General features: G+C 47.4%; 7 protein-coding genes and 3 non-coding genes across 10 annotated transcripts; 6 read left to right on the top strand and 4 right to left on the bottom strand.

The window, feature by feature from the left end:
• On the bottom strand, positions 1 to 3095 carry PLC1 (phosphatidylinositol phospholipase C; the record flags this gene model as incomplete). The annotated part of the gene is made up of 1 exon (XM_019129708.1): positions 1 to 3095. A coding segment is annotated over one exon (2738 nt), but the record flags the coding sequence as incomplete, so codon positions are not given.
• Positions 3096 to 3989: 894 nt separating this feature from the next.
• On the top strand, positions 3990 to 4062 carry BABINDRAFT_t301. The gene has a single exon. It is a non-coding gene; the product is annotated as a tRNA-Thr (tRNA).
• Positions 4063 to 4362: 300 nt separating this feature from the next.
• Positions 4363 to 5514, bottom strand: BABINDRAFT_177647 (uncharacterized protein; the record flags this gene model as incomplete). Its single annotated transcript, XM_019131042.1, has 1 exon — positions 4363 to 5514. The coding sequence occupies one exon, from the start codon at positions 5512 to 5514 to the stop codon at positions 4363 to 4365; it is 1152 nt and encodes a 383-aa protein (XP_018983387.1).
• A 756-nt stretch (positions 5515 to 6270) lies between these two features.
• BABINDRAFT_t302 lies at positions 6271 to 6343 on the top strand. The gene has a single exon. It is a non-coding gene; the product is annotated as a tRNA-Arg (tRNA).
• Positions 6344 to 6348: 5 nt separating this feature from the next.
• Positions 6349 to 6421, top strand: BABINDRAFT_t303. Its single transcript has one exon. It is a non-coding gene; the product is annotated as a tRNA-Phe (tRNA).
• A 949-nt stretch (positions 6422 to 7370) lies between these two features.
• On the bottom strand, positions 7371 to 9668 carry BABINDRAFT_168636 (uncharacterized protein; the record flags this gene model as incomplete). Its single annotated transcript, XM_019130597.1, has 1 exon — positions 7371 to 9668. The coding sequence occupies one exon, from the start codon at positions 9666 to 9668 to the stop codon at positions 7371 to 7373; it is 2298 nt and encodes a 765-aa protein (XP_018983386.1).
• A 277-nt stretch (positions 9669 to 9945) lies between these two features.
• BABINDRAFT_163087 (uncharacterized protein) lies at positions 9946 to 11414 on the bottom strand. The gene has a single exon (XM_019129707.1). The coding sequence runs from the start codon at positions 11187 to 11189 to the stop codon at positions 10224 to 10226; it is 966 nt and encodes a 321-aa protein (XP_018983385.1). The 5' UTR covers positions 11190 to 11414; the 3' UTR covers positions 9946 to 10223.
• Positions 11415 to 11894: 480 nt separating this feature from the next.
• BABINDRAFT_163086 (uncharacterized protein) lies at positions 11895 to 12544 on the top strand. Its single transcript, XM_019129706.1, has one exon. The coding sequence runs from the start codon at positions 12006 to 12008 to the stop codon at positions 12432 to 12434; it is 429 nt and encodes a 142-aa protein (XP_018983384.1). The 5' UTR covers positions 11895 to 12005; the 3' UTR covers positions 12435 to 12544.
• Positions 12545 to 13466: 922 nt separating this feature from the next.
• On the top strand, positions 13467 to 15137 carry FCY23 (Fcy23p; the record flags this gene model as incomplete). Its single annotated transcript, XM_019130596.1, has 1 exon — positions 13467 to 15137. One exon carries the CDS (start codon positions 13467 to 13469, stop codon positions 15135 to 15137), a length of 1671 nt encoding a protein of 556 aa, XP_018983383.1.
• A 390-nt stretch (positions 15138 to 15527) lies between these two features.
• Positions 15528 to 16025, top strand: RIB4 (lumazine synthase; the record flags this gene model as incomplete). The annotated part of the gene is made up of 1 exon (XM_019131960.1): positions 15528 to 16025. One exon carries the CDS (start codon positions 15528 to 15530, stop codon positions 16023 to 16025), a length of 498 nt encoding a protein of 165 aa, XP_018983382.1.
• Between the last annotated feature and the right edge of the window lie 245 nt (positions 16026 to 16270).

Here is a 16270-nt window from a genome sequence, read left to right as displayed (position 1 = left end):
GACCAAACTATGTAGTTGATTAGTAATGTTTATAATTAAATGCCTAAGCTCGAAATAGAGTAGAGGCTAGTTTAAATATAACAAACGCGTAATCCAAAGACAGATAAATGACGCAAGGTACGACCAAATCTAGCGCCAAGCAACATAATCCTCTATGATCGAAATTCCTGCTATCCATTGCTTGCTATAAATATTAACCAGTCCGGCGATGAGTGAGCATGGCGTGCTGTCATTTAATTATCGCGTATTTCAAACTATCTGAATGATGGGTCGTTTAACCATTACATAACCCTTGGATCTTTAATAAATCACTTAGATTGTTACCCCCAGTAATAATCCCTTGTTTCACTTCGCCGCTTACATCACCTCAATCTCGTAATCAATCTTCACTAACAACGACGAGAAAATATATTCCTCGCCGCTCAAGTCAAAGATCGGCAAGTATCGGATGCCCTTGCTGAGATAGTCCAACTTCACCATCAACAACCCGATCTGTGCATCTCCGGACTTGACCATGAAGCGTATGAAAACCAAGTCGTTGAGCGCCTCAATTGTAGCAACAAACCGGGTGTTCCAGATCGGGTTGAACCCGTTGTCGAACACCGTGGGTGTTGCAAACGGCAGAGATCCGGCGGCATTCACCATCCCATCCTTGCCCTCGTCATCGCCTCCACGTTTGTCGCTGAGGCATGCGAGCTGCGTCATGTCACTGAGCCGATGGCTGGTTATCGTCAATTTTGTGAATCCAAACACCTGGAGCTCGACATACGGGTTAATCTTCTCGTCATCGTACTTAAACTCTTTGGGCTTGGGGATCTGCTGGCCGCTGATGATGTCCACGGTGAGTGTGATCTTGCGGCGCTGATGACACGCCACAGAGCGACGGCGCGTTTTTGGCCTGGGCGTGCGGAGGGATTTGGGCTTGAGAAGATACCCCGCCTTCAGCCCCACAGAAAACATGGCTTCGTTGATCTGCTGGCCCACGTCGTATGTCTGCCAGTTGGTCGACACCATCTGGACACCATGGGCCCAGTACGCCACGGGTGAAAAGTTGGACGACGCGAGCCGGAAGCGCGAGGGGTACACACGCATCAAGAATGTGATGTTATGTTTGTCTACGGATTCCCGCTTGACCGTGTCTTTGAGCAAAGAATTGAGTTTCTTTTCGTTGAAAGAGAAACAGTGATTGAACGTCTTGGACTCGGGGAGCGAGAAGTTATTGAATTTCTGACCGAGAACATACACTCCGAGAGCCGAAAGCTCCTCCGTGACAATCCCCTGCAGCCGTCTCTTTCGTATAAACCGTCCCTGGTCTTCGAGAGAGCCAACAGCGAATTTCAGATCCTCACTATGAGTGCTGGTGGCGCTGACAGTGAGTCTCAGCTCTTCAGTGCTGGTGGTTTTCAGTTCTTCAAAGGCACTGGCGGTACTAGTGCTGGAGAATGACGATCCCCAGGGTTCCCTCAGCTGGTGTTTTTTCACCTTGACCAAGATCTTGTGCTTCAGGTCCAACGGACTGGGGAGCTTGGGCACCCCGTCGAGAGGCGCCATGACCAACATTTCGCCAAACACTTCCTGCATCATCGTCTTTACCTGCAGTTGGTTCGCCGGAGAACAGTGGACCTCAAGGCTGAGAATGAGTGGGAACGGGGTTGTGATGAAGGCGTACTTCCGGATCGCCTCGATGACCAGCAATAAGTCGATGGGAGAGGTGAATGAGCGGCCGTGCGAGACAATAGGCACGGTGCCTGTCACATCGTCCCAAATGTCAATCTCCACGCAGCGGCAGCCACGTTGCAACGCCTTGATATAGAGCTCCACCAGCGACTCGCCCCCGACCTGGCGCCCCAAGAGATACGTATTGTGGGACGACGAGATGAAATACTCATTGAGCGGCCGCGTCATGTCCTCGGGGATACTCTTTAAGTGACTGGAATAGTTCGACATGAGATAGTTGTTGAACGACTCTGCCGTCATGTACGGCTCGTCGCCGGGCTCAGCAAACTTTCGGAACAACTTGTACGCGTATTCCACGTCATAGTACTCCTGTTGAACCCGGACGAGAAACTCAAGAAAGCCCTGAAAATAGAGCCTCGGTCCGTAATTGAGCCCTCGGAACACCATTCCGACATCGCTACGCTTCTTCAACACCCGCACAAACTCCTTAAACTCGCAAAAGTCGAGATAGCCCTTGCCGGTATCGATCTGGGAAAAGATCTTGCGGAGGTACTGTTCGCTGAGGTTGATATGCAACTGGCGCGTGATCTTAAGGGTGTCTTCAAACGTAAGACAGCTCTTCTGGGGTCTGGGCGACAGAACCGGGAGGCTTCCCGTGACAATGTCCATCAAGTCGATTTCTCTTTCCGAGCTGTCGCCTGGGGCCGCTTCGGGGGCCTCGAGCCCCATTTTACCCAACTGTAGCGCTAGAAAGTTGTCGTCGAGGAGGAAGTTGTTTATGAGCTCGCGCTGGAACGTGATCACGCTGTTGAGGGACCCCACGATGGAGGAGAGATCCTTCTCCGAGCTCATCACTAAGTGCAACGCCTTCAACTTGGACATGTCTTTCTCGAGGTAGATGATGGTGACCCACTTTGCCGCAAACTCTGCCGACACCTTGAACTCCTCCCTGTAGTTTTTCGCATCGGCACCGGTCCGGATCTGCTTGATGTTGGCGATGGAGAGGCTGTTGGTGGATTTGCGGTTGTCGCGGGTCCAGGAGAGCGTGAAATCAGCCAAACTGATTTTCAATACTCTCTGCGACTTTTTTTTGTGCGTGAACCGAAGCGCAGGCACTCCTTGCTTTAAGATCGCTTCTGTGGCGATAAGCTTCTCCCGACCAGACGTGCCGGGTCCAAGCGGCAGAATCTCGCCTCTACTGACCGGTCTTGGCTCTTGCAAGGTATCTATGGAGCGGGGACTTACAGGGTCAAGGGATGAAAGCGTTAATCCGATAGCAGCTGAGCGACGGGCATTGGGCTTGGGGTGGCGCCTGAGAAGGCGGAAGAGGTTGTGGCTTTCGGAAGACGAGGAGTGGGACTCTGAATCGCTGGAGGATCGGGTTAGTTTGGTAAAGAAGCTGCCAGAGGAAGACATGCCAGGTCTTTCCTATCGTTAGGGTGTAGGTTGCAATATGTAAAGCGGAGTAGGGCAAGCTTTGGCTCTTACGGATAAATGTTTAAGAATATCTGCGTGACCTGTACGTAGTGATTTACGTTTGAGGGTACAGCCGTAAAACGGTTGCGGTTGCAGGGACATTTAAAAAAAAATTTACATCTGGAGAAGTTAGAGAAGGCACGGAGAGGTTAAAATCGGACAATATGAATGTGTTATGCAGCAAAAATTTATGTATTGGTGCCATAGCCTCATTGTCTGCACGTTATCATACGTTGGAGACTTGTCTAGATGAAGTATTAGTATGAGTATCCTTGGGCCTGGGTCAGAATCTATTCAACAACAAGAAAATACAACGTCAGTAGGACCTGATATACCCAGTCTAAGTATATTTTAATATGCTTTTAAACAACTATTGGGGAAATATGTATGTGCATCTGTTGAATCTTGTCCCTGTACACATTTGATGTCGCAAGATCGTTTGATGTCTGAAATATTGCATAGTGCCCCAAAAGGAAATTAAATAATGTCATAGAAGTGATTTGAGTATAGTCAAACGGTATTTACTGAGTGTACTGATTGTTTATAAAAGGGCGTACGGATCCTTACTTTTATCATCCTTAGTGTTATAATTAACTAAAATACTTTATTTACATGTTCAAGACTTTCCCACCTTACCAAAGGATATGTAAATTAATATAAATATTAATTACTATTTATTATTTACCATGTATGCCAATGTTATTCAGCGGCAGATCGTTAAAAAATCAACATCCTCCACGAGGGGTGTTAGTGCCAATTAAGAGCTAAGGTTAGGGTTGGTTGCTACCCATTTCTGACCTCGTGGATCCTACCGTGAATATTTTCCTCTAAAGTTCGCCTCTATGGCCAAGTTGGTAAGGCACCTCACTAGTAATGAGGAGATCGTCAGTTCGAATCTGGCTGGAGGCATTCCTTTTTGTTCTTCAGCAAGGACTACCTCTATGGATGATATTTTTCACCGCACCTATTAAAGCTGAATCTAAGATTAAACCAGAGACGGGACTGGGTATAGAGGTAAGTCAGCCTTTTTTTTATTCGTGGATGATACGAGAGTCATTATTAGACTAGTTTGTTATATGATACCGAATATACCTCGTTGGACCACCCCTGACAGTATTCTAAATATTCAATGCCATTGAAAAATACAATATATTTTTATATTAAGTTAGCGCGATAAAAGAATACTAAAAATTATAAAAGCAAAACAAACTATATTTCGGGGGCATGGGATAACGCGGTAAATGTAAAGGCGGAGCCTGCCACTAAAAACGCCACATCCCTCTTGTTTAGAGTAAAAACCTTCTTCAAAGCTTCCACAACAGTTGGTAGACTGCGGCGCTTCTTACAATGGGAGACATCATCGTTGGAATCATCCAGCTTGCGCTTGTTTGATGTGGTTTTCTCATCTTCCAAAGCTTCCCAATCGCTCGAGGTTTCACCCGCGAGGCTCTCACACTGAGCTTCTGAATTCGTGCCTGGAATGAGTCCATCACAAACTAGTTGCGTCAAAACCGACTCCTTTGCATCCAATTTCTCGGTTTCACCAGCAAGGTTCTCACACCAAGCCTCTGAATTCGTGTCTGGAGCGAGTCCATCGCAAACTAGTTGCTTCAAAACCGGCTCTTCGGCATCCAACCTCTCGATTTCCTCCCTGTCAGATTCGATGCTCGAGTTGGAGGCAATATCAAACTTATAGTTGGCATCAGATTCATCTTCCAGAAAGCCTGATTTGGAAACATCTGAACCCGACAAGAGCAAGTCTTCATCCATGCTCTGCGTCTCCTCCAAGTCGTTTCTGTCTTCGGCTTCGTCTATGAGGGTGTTTATCTGGAAACTTACCCTCCTTTCCTTCTTGTCCAGGGAATCTTTTTCAATTTGGGTCAATGCCAAATTGCCATTAGTGTATTTCCCCATATAGTACAATCTGTACGTTGGAATCGGTGTTGCTTTGGGAAAGATGCCCTCAATAATCTCCGGTGACTCTGCCTTAGTGTCAATCTTATGCGAGGATGCCAGTTTAACAAGGCAGAGAATAAAGTTCTTGCGCGTCACAACTGTCGGAGTCTCCGTGAGGATTGTCTTAGGTACCTGATTCAAATACTTTGCCAGGTGTGCGTTGTATATGATTACAGGATCGGTGATGATGGCAGACCCGTGGAAACTGCCGCCATCGCGAATGCTCAAATGACTGTCTCCTTTCTTGAAGTAGATGTGCCTCCTGCTGAGCAAGCTGTAGTCAACGGCCAAGTCCAGGCCAGTGGTACCGTCTCTGTGGGACTTTCTTCCGAGGCTAATTTCGTCTTTTCCCAAATCCTCAAAATAGTACTCGAGGGAACTGCTAGCGTGGGGTAAAGATACCATGGTTAATACTTTTGTGGATTTGTGATTAATTTAGTTGCTTTGCGGAATGATTAAATATTGCTTCGTAACTGGGGTTAAAGTAGTGTTGTGTTACGTGGCGTAGTGTTACTTTGCAGAAAGTGGGGGAGCGCCACTGTATTTATACTTTGATCTGTAACTAATCAGCCGCAAAAAGTGACACACTTCTGCGGGCCTTATCAAAACTGTGAGTGACGCGCCTCCGTATGCATAAATGGATAGGGGCTTCTGAGCGATAAGAGAATTGAAGGCTTGTAGTGTATGCCCCCAGTACGCGTTAAGAAACAATGGCTAGGTTCATTTCTACACAGAATTATACACTACTGATGCTAAGGAGGAAGGATTAATAAAAAGAGAGAGGATGCACTGATAAGGGGAGGTAGGATCGTTACTCCGGACTAGTGAAAGTCGCAAACTAAATACATCACGCACGTGAGGCGTGTTTTTATCTCGAAATTGATTACAAGAGACGATACGTATACCTTGCAAAAGTTTGATCTGCTTGACGTGTTTGTGGATTGTATCAGGAATACACCTTTCTGACTTGGTCAAAAAATACCTTGAGTATTGCTCTTAGTTTTCTAGAATGCTGCTGTACTTGTAAGGGTATGTCTGTTACTTTCTCTGCTAGTCACAATGAAATATGTTGTATATTTCCTTTGAGTTCTCGGTAGAAACAAAGGCAGATATATCTATTGCTTGAGCTGGATATATTCCCCCAGCTTCTTGTCAAGAAATGCCTGCGTAGCGTAATGGTTAACGCGTTTGACTTCTAATCAAAAGATTGCGAGTTCGACTCTCGCCGTGGGTTTCCCGGCGACTTTAGCTCAGTCGGGAGAGCGTTAGACTGAAGATCTAAAGGTCCTGTGTTCGATCCACAGAAGTCGCATTAACTTTTTGAGTACCCACGAGCTGGTACGAAGAGTAAACCACAATGGTTGTTTTGCCACTACACGTACAGCCGAATCGTTTCCCACCATCTCCATGCAGATTCGTCTTCAGTTTACAACGGTTGTTATAGAAAATTGATTAAAACTATGTATACAGATGGTCGACCTAATCCAGGGAGCAAGACATCGTCAATCTACCTTCCAACAGCTGCAGAACAGCCGTCGATTGGTAGATAACTTGTCAGACAGCCATTTGTACCCACCCAAACCCGTCACTCCCGAAGAAGCAGACGGGAAAGGGTCAAGATCATCGCTCCTTTCTGACGAAGAAGCAAGCTCCAACACACAAACGAAAGGCAAAATATTTGTAGATGACCGGACCGCTAAGGATCACAGACAAGCTAAAACTTTCTCACTCTAGGGTACAAAGGTATCTACCTCATCAACCAAGTTGGATTCAATGGCTCTTTTGAAGAGTCAAAGAGGGACGTAAACTATAGAAATGATCCTATGAAGTACGTCGACAAAGAAAGAAAAGTTCTAAACCGTTAGAAAAAGAGGATGGGGAATGGGTCCTTTTATAGCATCCGTGATAGAGTCTATGCAGGATGAAAATTTTCAAATATTTTTTGCCGTACGCCATGCGGCGAGTTTTACAGTTAGGGCTTTCACCGGTAAAGGGCTTCGTAACCATTAAGACATGCTCGTAGCCCTGATCACGTTGGACTGCAAAGCCGTTGAGACAGTCACCTCTTTACTAATGATGGCCACAAGAGTTTCTGCATTGCCAGTCCATATGTCAAGACAGTTTTATCAGAACTGCTTAAAATAGAATATCTTCAAATTAAGAGAGCCCCGAACTCATAAAAAAAGTCGCTAAAATACTCAAAATGAATGTGGGAATAAAAGCCATGCCTGATCAACAACGATAGTTAGGGGAACATTTGATCAAATCTCTGGAAGAGTGCATAATGCCGTGAACAAAGCGAGCGAGCCTGCAAACATAAATGCCAAGTCCCGCTTAGTAATCGGCAATAGTTTCCCAGGAACCAGTGGTGTAGGGATATCAGAGTCTGCGGTAGAGGGAGTCCTTTCGCCTGGAGATGTTTTCGATCGTTTGGCGCTTTTGCTGACTTCGGTCACCTCTCTTGTGCGTTTCAGGTTTTGAAAGATGTGGATAGAGCTCGTAGCGGATCTTTCATCCAAACATGATACAGATTCTGTCAATCCCCGAGGGATACCCTCATTTATTGAGAGATCCACTTCAGAGCCTTCACTCTGTACGTTATCCTCATCGGCATCTTTCACATACAAGTCTCCAGTCTCTCCATCATCGTTACCACCAGATTCGGAACCTCTCTCACCGTGTTTCCGCCCTTTGTCGTCATCGTCGTAGAACACTTTCACAGAATCTTGCTCGTAACACTGTTTGTCAGCTCGTTCATAGATCATGTCTTCCTCAGTAGCACCTTCGTATACCTCATCCTCTGATGCCTCATGATCATTAGTGATGGCTTCAAACTCCTCATCATTTTCGCTACCAAGACATTCACTATCCGAAAGAACATCACTAACTTCATCTTCCGCTTCTTGCTCTTCCTCGTTTCTCGCTTCTCCACACACTTCCATGAGGGGAAATTCGTACTCTTGATCGGACACTTCAAATATCATACCTCTATCAGTTTCAGCATCCAGTACCTTTGAAACATCATCCATGTCATATTGTGAACCATGATTTAGTTCAACCTCTTCGCATTCGGAATAGACGTCATCTCCACGCTCCTCAGAATCCACAGCAGTCATTACAGGTTGTGTAAACTGGGGTTGGGAACCAAAAGCATCTATCCCAATTTCTTCTGTAGATTTGACAGGCTCTGAATCAAAATCATTTATCAACCAAGACCGGCTACTAGTGGCTTCAGGGTGGTCAGATTCTTGGAATCCCTTTGCAGAATCTGTGGAATATGAGTTATTTCCCGTTACATGCTCCAAACTACTGCCGCTCACAGATTCCACCTCCTGGAGATACTCATCTTCATTTGCCGGGATAGCAGGTTTCGACAGGAAGACAGAGCCGGTCTCCTCCACCTCTTGTGCTTTGTGGATAGCTATGGTGGTATTGTCGGGCTCAGGGCCGGGTCCACTTGTTTTCCGCTCAGCAGGTTGTGACAAACCAGCCATTCTCATGAAATATTCAGTCTTGTTGTGATTCAGTTCACTGTCACTGGAACTATCATCTTCACTGGCATCATTCATTGCAACATCGCCATCGAAAAATGCTTTGGGGCTTCTCAAACCCATCTCAGTTGAATTATCAATTTCTTCATTATCCAGTTCATCCAGACTGTCGATCTGCGTGAAATCCATAATCTGGCCCATTGGATCCTCCGACTGACTCACTTTACGGAATGAAGCAGCAGATATCGAAGCATCTACACCAACTAAAAGCTTGGGATCATAATCCAAATTGTCGGAGTCCGAGCTGTCAGATTCACAAGTCAATGTCTCAGGAGCATTCCTGCTCAGCTCTTCACCTAACGAGCCGAAAACACCAGGCACCGTGTCCCCTTGATCTTGATCGCCGCTGTCAACGGTTCCAGAAAAGAGACTCGGTACCTTGGTTGTAATCTCCACTGCAGATTGTGCAGTCTCGCTTGCTGTTTCCACAGTCTTTGATTCAAACGCTGATGTCGTTTCATCCACGCCGTCATGGACCTCCCCCGAGTCACTGAGGATCTCTACAACTTCCTCGGAGGAATTCGACATGCCTCCATTCTTCGTTGCAAAGTATAATTGACTCATTCTCCTCAATGTCAACTGCTTGTCAGAAAAAGTTGCGCGGTAGTAAAGCCGGTACTTTAGCCCGGGGCTTTGCTTAAATACATCCTCCAGCCTTGGCTGGGCAAGACAGAGGATGAACGGTGACAGCACCGGGGTTTCCTGAGTCGTAAGCTTTTGTTTTGGGCACGCGTCCAATTCGTCTAGCGATCCCAAGCTGTCAATTTGTTGTTGGTCGGTAATGACAGCACTTCCAGTCTTGCTGGAGCAGTCACGTACCGCCAAGTTGAGCGGGAGACTCGAAATGATGAACTGGGCATGGAGGCGGCTGATAAACTTGTTGTCAATGGGAAAATCCGCGTTTTGAAGGACTTGGGTGGTAGAGAAGCGCCCGAGACTGATCTCGCGTTTCTCCGGCTGGGTGTCAAATGTGTATGTGAGCACTTTCTTTGGCTTTGGTTCCGTCATTCTGAAAAATCTGAACGTTTGGTAATACTGGAAACTACCAAATAATAGCTGAGAGACTGGTTTTTTTTTCTCCTTCAAGGAGATGAATTGCTGGATGACGTGAGTGGCGAGATAAGCTTTGATCTCAGGCCAAATTTTCGAGACGCACAGTTGTATTAGACCGAATCCGGCCTGCGATAAAAACACAGGTAAATTACCTGCACGTGAGATAGCTTATCTAAGTACATTTACTACTGAAACCTCGGTTCCCTTGTTTGAATACGAATTTAAGTTTAATCGGGGGAGGGGTTTCACATTTTAACCAAAAATTTACGTGGAACAAACCATTTATGGATGACTTAAAACCTGCAATAACCAAAAATACGTAGAGTATTTATAATGCGAAAGCCAGGAAAACGCAAGTTGAGAAAACACGAGTCAGGAAAATACAAGCCAGTAGAGCTTAGATCCAGTAAACACCACAATGAAACAAGCACTACGGCCTGTAGAACTAAACCAAACTACGTAAATAAATACTGGTTGAAAAGAAACATGCTAGGGGCTACGCCTCCAGCACTATGTATACAACCTGCTGAAGTTCCCTGCCCCCACATTGATAGCGTCTCCCGTGATCTCCCCATCTACGTTGGTCGGAATCTGCAACCAGTTCAACAGATCATACACCACGCCTTTACCACTCTCTGGTCCCTCCACGATATGGAACGTGTATGCGAAGCGCGACTTGTCGCTGACATTGTCCTCGGACTTGTGCAAAACACGGTTGTGAATAAGCACAAGCGTTCCCGCAGGACACTCCACCAGCTTGTAATCTTTCTGCACATCTTCTGGGTTGACGTGCGTCTCCATTCCGGGGATGACCGCAAAGTTAGTGCCTCGCGTAGCGCCCTTTTCGTCCTTGACCCGTACAAACCGTTTCGTGATCTCATGCGTCTTGTGTGTCCCGGGGTTGTAGTGCAAGCAGCCATTGGTTAACGTGCAGTCTTCCAACGCAAACCAGAACCCAATGCACGAAAGGGGGTCGGTGTACAAGAAAGCGCCGTCGGTGTGGGAGGGCACGGCATTGGCCGAATGCTTGGACGCCGAGGGGTGCTTAAAGATGAGCATCGACTGGAGAATGCGTGGATCGGTAAATTCGAGCTGACGTGCGATTGCCTGCACCCGTGGATCAAAAGTTATCCCAGGACACGGATTGTGCGGGTCAACGGCCAAATGCAACCCATGTCCTACTTTGTTGACGCTTTGCGCAGCGGGCTTTGTAAGCGCACCCGCGGCATCGAGCGCGTCGGTGTCGAGAAAGTACCGAATCTTGTCCGAGCTCTCCAAGAAGTACCGGTCGCCGACATGGTTGTCGTCGTTGGTGGTAAACTTGGTCATCGGGTGCGTAGCTGGATCAAACTCGGCCATGAGCTTGTGAGAGTACCCCATGATGCGGGAGAGCTGCTCGGGGCTAAGGAAGCCTGGGATGGCAAGGCACCCCTCCTCGTGGAACTGGCTTAGTTGTGCGTCGGTAAGGCCGGACATTGATGCTTAAGCGTGGCTTGGGAAGGAAAAAATGTGGGGGCGCTGTCTTTATAAGAGGGAGAGCTGCCTGCGTTACCCGGATGCTTTTCCTTTTTGGCGGGGATGCATACCGCGGGAAGCCGAGGGATGTGGCATGAGAGAGTTGCCTAGCCTAGTAATTGTAAGCGGAAACCCTCTGTAGGCATGGAGAGAGACAACTGGAAAAAGACAGCGGAAGAAAGACAGCTGAGGAAAGACAGACTCAGAACTTAGAGCCTAAACTCTGACGGGTATATAATAAAAACCTGGTTCAAGTTCTGGACAGGTTTTCCACATGCTCACCCGTGTAGAAGCCGACTTGGAACATGCACATCGACTAGGTCTGGTATCATGTGATATGCAGACTCTGGATTGAAATCTGCATACTAAGGCCATACGACCAATCCTCTTGTGGATTCAAAGCTCCACATGGTAGCCGGCCTTCCCGGGAACATGCCCTGAGGGTACGATATATAGCCAAAAATCTGTCCAGGCTACCAAATTAAATAATTTCTAAGCAATTTGCTACGTTTCTGATAAAGACCCAAGGAGGAAAGTACCCCGGAAACGCAATCGAGCGGGGGTGTTAGGTGGAAGTATGCACGCGAATAGCACATGCCGATTTACTGAGCCTAACCGCGTTTACCGGGACACTCGAGCACATGCAACGGACTTAGGCAGTTTGAAGGCTTTGGTGCCTCATGAGGAAATATAAATACACACGATGTTTCCCTTTTATGTATCGGTCTTGAACATATCATCAAGAAGAATCACCATTCGTTTATTTATCCATACATCATGACCGTTTCCGAAGTCCACCCAGATTTTGAGATCGTTGGCGTTTACGTTAACGTCGAAGGCAAGGAGCCGATTTTCCACGACCGTACCATTGTTCCATTGCCAGCCTTGCATTTCCAGATCCCAGAGAAATCCAAGTACTTTTTGACCCTCAAGTTCAAGGTGAAGAACCGGACCTTGAAAGACTTGAAGTACAAGCAGGTAGTCAAGGCCGCCGGGATCACGGTAAAGTCTCGCGAATGTGCGATTGGGCCAGAGTTTGCGCCAATCGAGGAGTCAGACGACACTGTGTACACCGCGGAGTTCCCGGAGGATGTGACCCCAGGTGGGTTCATGATCAGGGGGAAGTACAACGCCTCCTCCACGTACTACGCTGGGGACGAGGCATTGTTGGAGGGTCCATGGACTTTGGAAATCACTAAGAAATAGATTCCGGCGCTACTGTTTATAGAAACAAGCCATACACCAGATAGCTACAATGAGGTACTACGAGCGTGTTTAATTATAGTACACCTAATACCATGGAAATGAATTCACACTAACGAGATTGTAACTTAGGGATCTGCTATCGGCGATATACCGTGGTAGGACTCTCACTCTTGCGCATGGTGACCTAATAAGGGCATGGAATTTGTAAGGGTATTATAGAATTTTATCCATACCCAATCTTTGTAAAATTTCACCCAAAACATTAATCTGTGTATAATTTAGTACGCGCTTACGCCTTGAAGGGTCCAGCCCGATGCTCAACGCAGGGGAAACCGCCCCGAAGAAACTATTCAGTCCCCATCCACTTGAAGGGGCGCATCATTGCCGGGCTCATACCCTTATCTATTCATGACTGTTAATCGGTGGTTTGCCGGTACTGGAAAAATACTGTTGGCTTGTCTATCTCAATAGCACCTGTTCTGACCGACGATCTTTATAGGGGCAACGCATTTCCCCACTCCCCATCAATCGAGAAAAAGCAGATCACATTGACACTCATACGTCATATTTATGGCCTTTGTCCAGGGAAAGCATCGGATCGATAATAAGCAGTATACCGGAGTGGCGCAACAGCAAAATTGATGAGGAATGACCGTCCAGTCACTTTCTATATCCCTAGATCTGTCTAACGCAAAAAAAACCCCCCCGCTCATGCTCTTGTGCCGTTCGTCTAAGGGCTGCCTGACACAATAGCAAGTGTGTATCGGTTCCTCCAACCAGCGCTTATCCGCCAGATTGCTCTCTTGACGGATAAGACCGTCCCGCGCGGCTGCCAAAACGGGGTTCATGCTCCTGTACAGCCGCATGACCCGGTCCGATCCCGAGTCAGTATCAGTTCTCCTCACGTTTTTTTCAACATGCAGCTGACTCATGTGTGGGAGATCTTTTCACCATCAGTTCTGCCCAGCCTTTGATATATAGTGAGCACGTTCTGGATCAAACTACCCCACCCATCACATCCTCGTACTATTAATGAAAGAAGCCCATTCCGAAAAACTCCACTTGCAAAACAGCGGCGAAGACGTCTACTCCTATGAGGTAGAGCTGGAGGGCTCAGATACCAACACCGACGCCATCCAAAAGAACTTTTTCTCATACTTCCGGTACATCTCCCGCAGACTCGACTCCTTCGGTGTGGAAACGCGCGGGATCGAGCGTGTGCCGTCGTATGAACGCTCCACCAACGTGCGCAGACAGTTCCTCCTAGCTTGCGGTCTCTGGCTCTCGGCGGCGGGTGGTTTATCCTCGATGTCTGTATTCTTTCTCGGGCCGCTTCTCTTTGACTTGTCACTCCGGCAGTCACTTATTGCCGGTCAGATTCCCCAGCTTATTGGCTGTGCCGTCGCAGCGTACCTCTCGCTCATGGGTCCGAAGTCGGGGTGTAGACAGATGGTGGGCGCGCGCTACCTCTTTGGGTGGTACTTTGTGCGGTTGATTGCGCTCTGTGCGATTATCGGGGTCATCGGTTGGTCTGTTGTCAATAGCGTAGTGGGGGGTCAGATTTTGAACTCTGTGTCTGATGGTAAGGTCTCACTTGTGGTGGGGATCATCATCATCTGCGTGATTTCGCTCGTGGTGGCTGTCTTTGGGATCAAACAGGTGTTGAAGGTGGAGATGCTCCTCTCTTTGCCAGTGTTTCTTGGTTTCATGTTACTCTACATCTGCGCTGCCTGGAAGTACGGCTCTTTTGTCACGGTCGATAGTACCCCCGATCACGAAACCACTATCGGTAACTCCTTCTCTTTTGCCTCCGTTGCTTACAGTACGACCGCTACCTGGGGTTCTATCTCTGCCGATTACTACCTTCTTTTTCCGGAAGATACAAGCGACACCTACATTTTCATGTTGACCTTCTTCGGGTTGGCTCTCCCAACCACCTTTGTGTCTGTGCTCGGGACCTTGATCGGGAATATTGCCCTTGGCTACCAGCCGTGGGGTGATGTTTATAATACCACCGGTATGGGCGGTCTTCTCCACCAAGCGTTTATCCACTGGGGCAAGGTCGGCAAGTTCTTTGTCATGCTTTTGTTCTTGTCTTTGATCTCCAACAACATTATCAACAACTACTCTGCCGCGTTTGGTATCCAATTAGCGTCTTCCTGGTTGCGCAAGATTCCACGTTGGTTCTGGGCTATCATCGTTACCTGCATCACGCTTGTGGGGGCGTTGGTCGGACGTAACGAGTTCTCCACCATCTTGGGTAACTTCTTGCCGATGATCGGCTACTGGATCTCCATGTACTTTGTGCTTCTCTTGGAGGAGAACACCATCTTTAGAACTGCTCGCTTCCACCACTTGTACACCAAGGAGTTCCCAGCGGGTGTAGACAGCACCATCGAGGAAGAAAAACCGTCATCCACCGGCAGGTACGCCCTGTCACTCAGACGCAAGAAGCAGTATTACAACTGGAACTGCTGGAATGACCAGTCCCGCTTGACCCACGGACTTGCTGCCACGTTCTCCAGTGTTGTCGGCGCTGTCGGCGCTGCTTTGGGGATGTCCCAGGCTTACTATGTCGGGCCAATCGCCAAGGCCGTTGGCGGTGAGTTCGGCGGTGACGTTGGGATGTGGGTGTGTATGGGTATTGCCGGTTTGTTGTACCCTCCGTTGAGATACTTGGAGTTGAAGCGCTTCGGGCGTTAACCGTAGGTTCTCAATGACTTTATCACGTTTTAGACTTTTAGATCTAGATATCATAACTATATTATTCAAACTTTTCGATCGAGGTATTTTACGCTCACTACGTCTCCGGCTTTTGGATCCCGATATGTGCTCATATGAGGAGTAATTAACATCTGGATAGTCCTTGTAATCTTCTAAACAACTGTATCAATGCAATTACCTTTTCTATCAAAGGTAATTGTATTGAGTCATTCCTTCCACTCAGTGTTGCTTATTAATGCGCTGATTCTGTCACGTGCCCTGATATTCGTAATAACCTACTCATCGACATTTTTCGCGGCCGCCCCACAAATCCGAGGCAAGGGAATATGTATGGACATATCTCCTTTTTAATCATCTTCACAATACACAATGGCTGTTAAAGGATTAGGCGAACTCGATCAGAACTATGACGGTTCTAAGCTCCGCATTGGTATCATCCATGCTAGATGGAACAAGAAGATCATTGATGCGCTCGTCGACGGTGCCGTCCAGAGATTGAAGGCGCTTGGGGTCACCGACGCCAACATCGTCATCGAGTCCGTCCCCGGTTCCTTTGAGTTGCCGTATGGCTCCCTTCAGTTCTTGCAGAGACAGCAAGCTAAGGGTGAGCCGTTGGACGCTGTCATCCCGATCGGGGTCTTGATCAAGGGCTCTACCATGCACTTTGAGTACATTTGCGACTCTGTCACCAAGGCCTTGATGAGATTGAACTTCGACGCAAAGGTGCCAATCATCTTTGGTGTTTTGACCTGTATCACTGAGGAACAGGCCGAGGCCAGAGCTGGCTTGATCCAGGGCAAGATGCACAACCATGGTGAAGACTGGGGTGCTGCCGCCGTCGAAATGGCCAGCAAACAGCCAAAATAAGTCAATGAATTGATATATCTGAAATTTGAGCTTGTGTAGTTGTAGTTTGTGAATGATTTTACTGAAATTCTACATGACTAGGAATGGGCCTGAGATGACATTACTAACGGCTAATTTTGTTGAGCCCGAGAACACAGATGGTGTTCGTGATAGTTTGGTTTATGCTTCGGGTGTCGAAAGGTGACATGTAGCTGAGACTAACTAGATCATTATATTTACACTAGTCTGAATAAGTGGCCAGATGT

Source organism: Babjeviella inositovora (genome assembly GCF_001661335.1).
Source record: "Babjeviella inositovora NRRL Y-12698 unplaced genomic scaffold BABINscaffold_12, whole genome shotgun sequence".
Taxonomy (NCBI): domain Eukaryota; kingdom Fungi; phylum Ascomycota; class Pichiomycetes; order Serinales; genus Babjeviella; species Babjeviella inositovora.
Note: the sequence above shows the minus strand (reverse complement) of the source record. Positions and strands in the feature narration are given on the sequence as shown.

What these genes read in the sequence shown, in the direction of transcription:
- BABINDRAFT_163087 (XM_019129707.1), bottom strand. Translation starts at nt 11,189, where the DNA reads ATGTCCGGCCTTACCGACGCACAACTAAGCCAGTTCCACGAGGAGGGG.
- BABINDRAFT_163086 (XM_019129706.1), top strand. Translation starts at nt 12,006, where the DNA reads ATGACCGTTTCCGAAGTCCACCCAGATTTTGAGATCGTTGGCGTTTAC.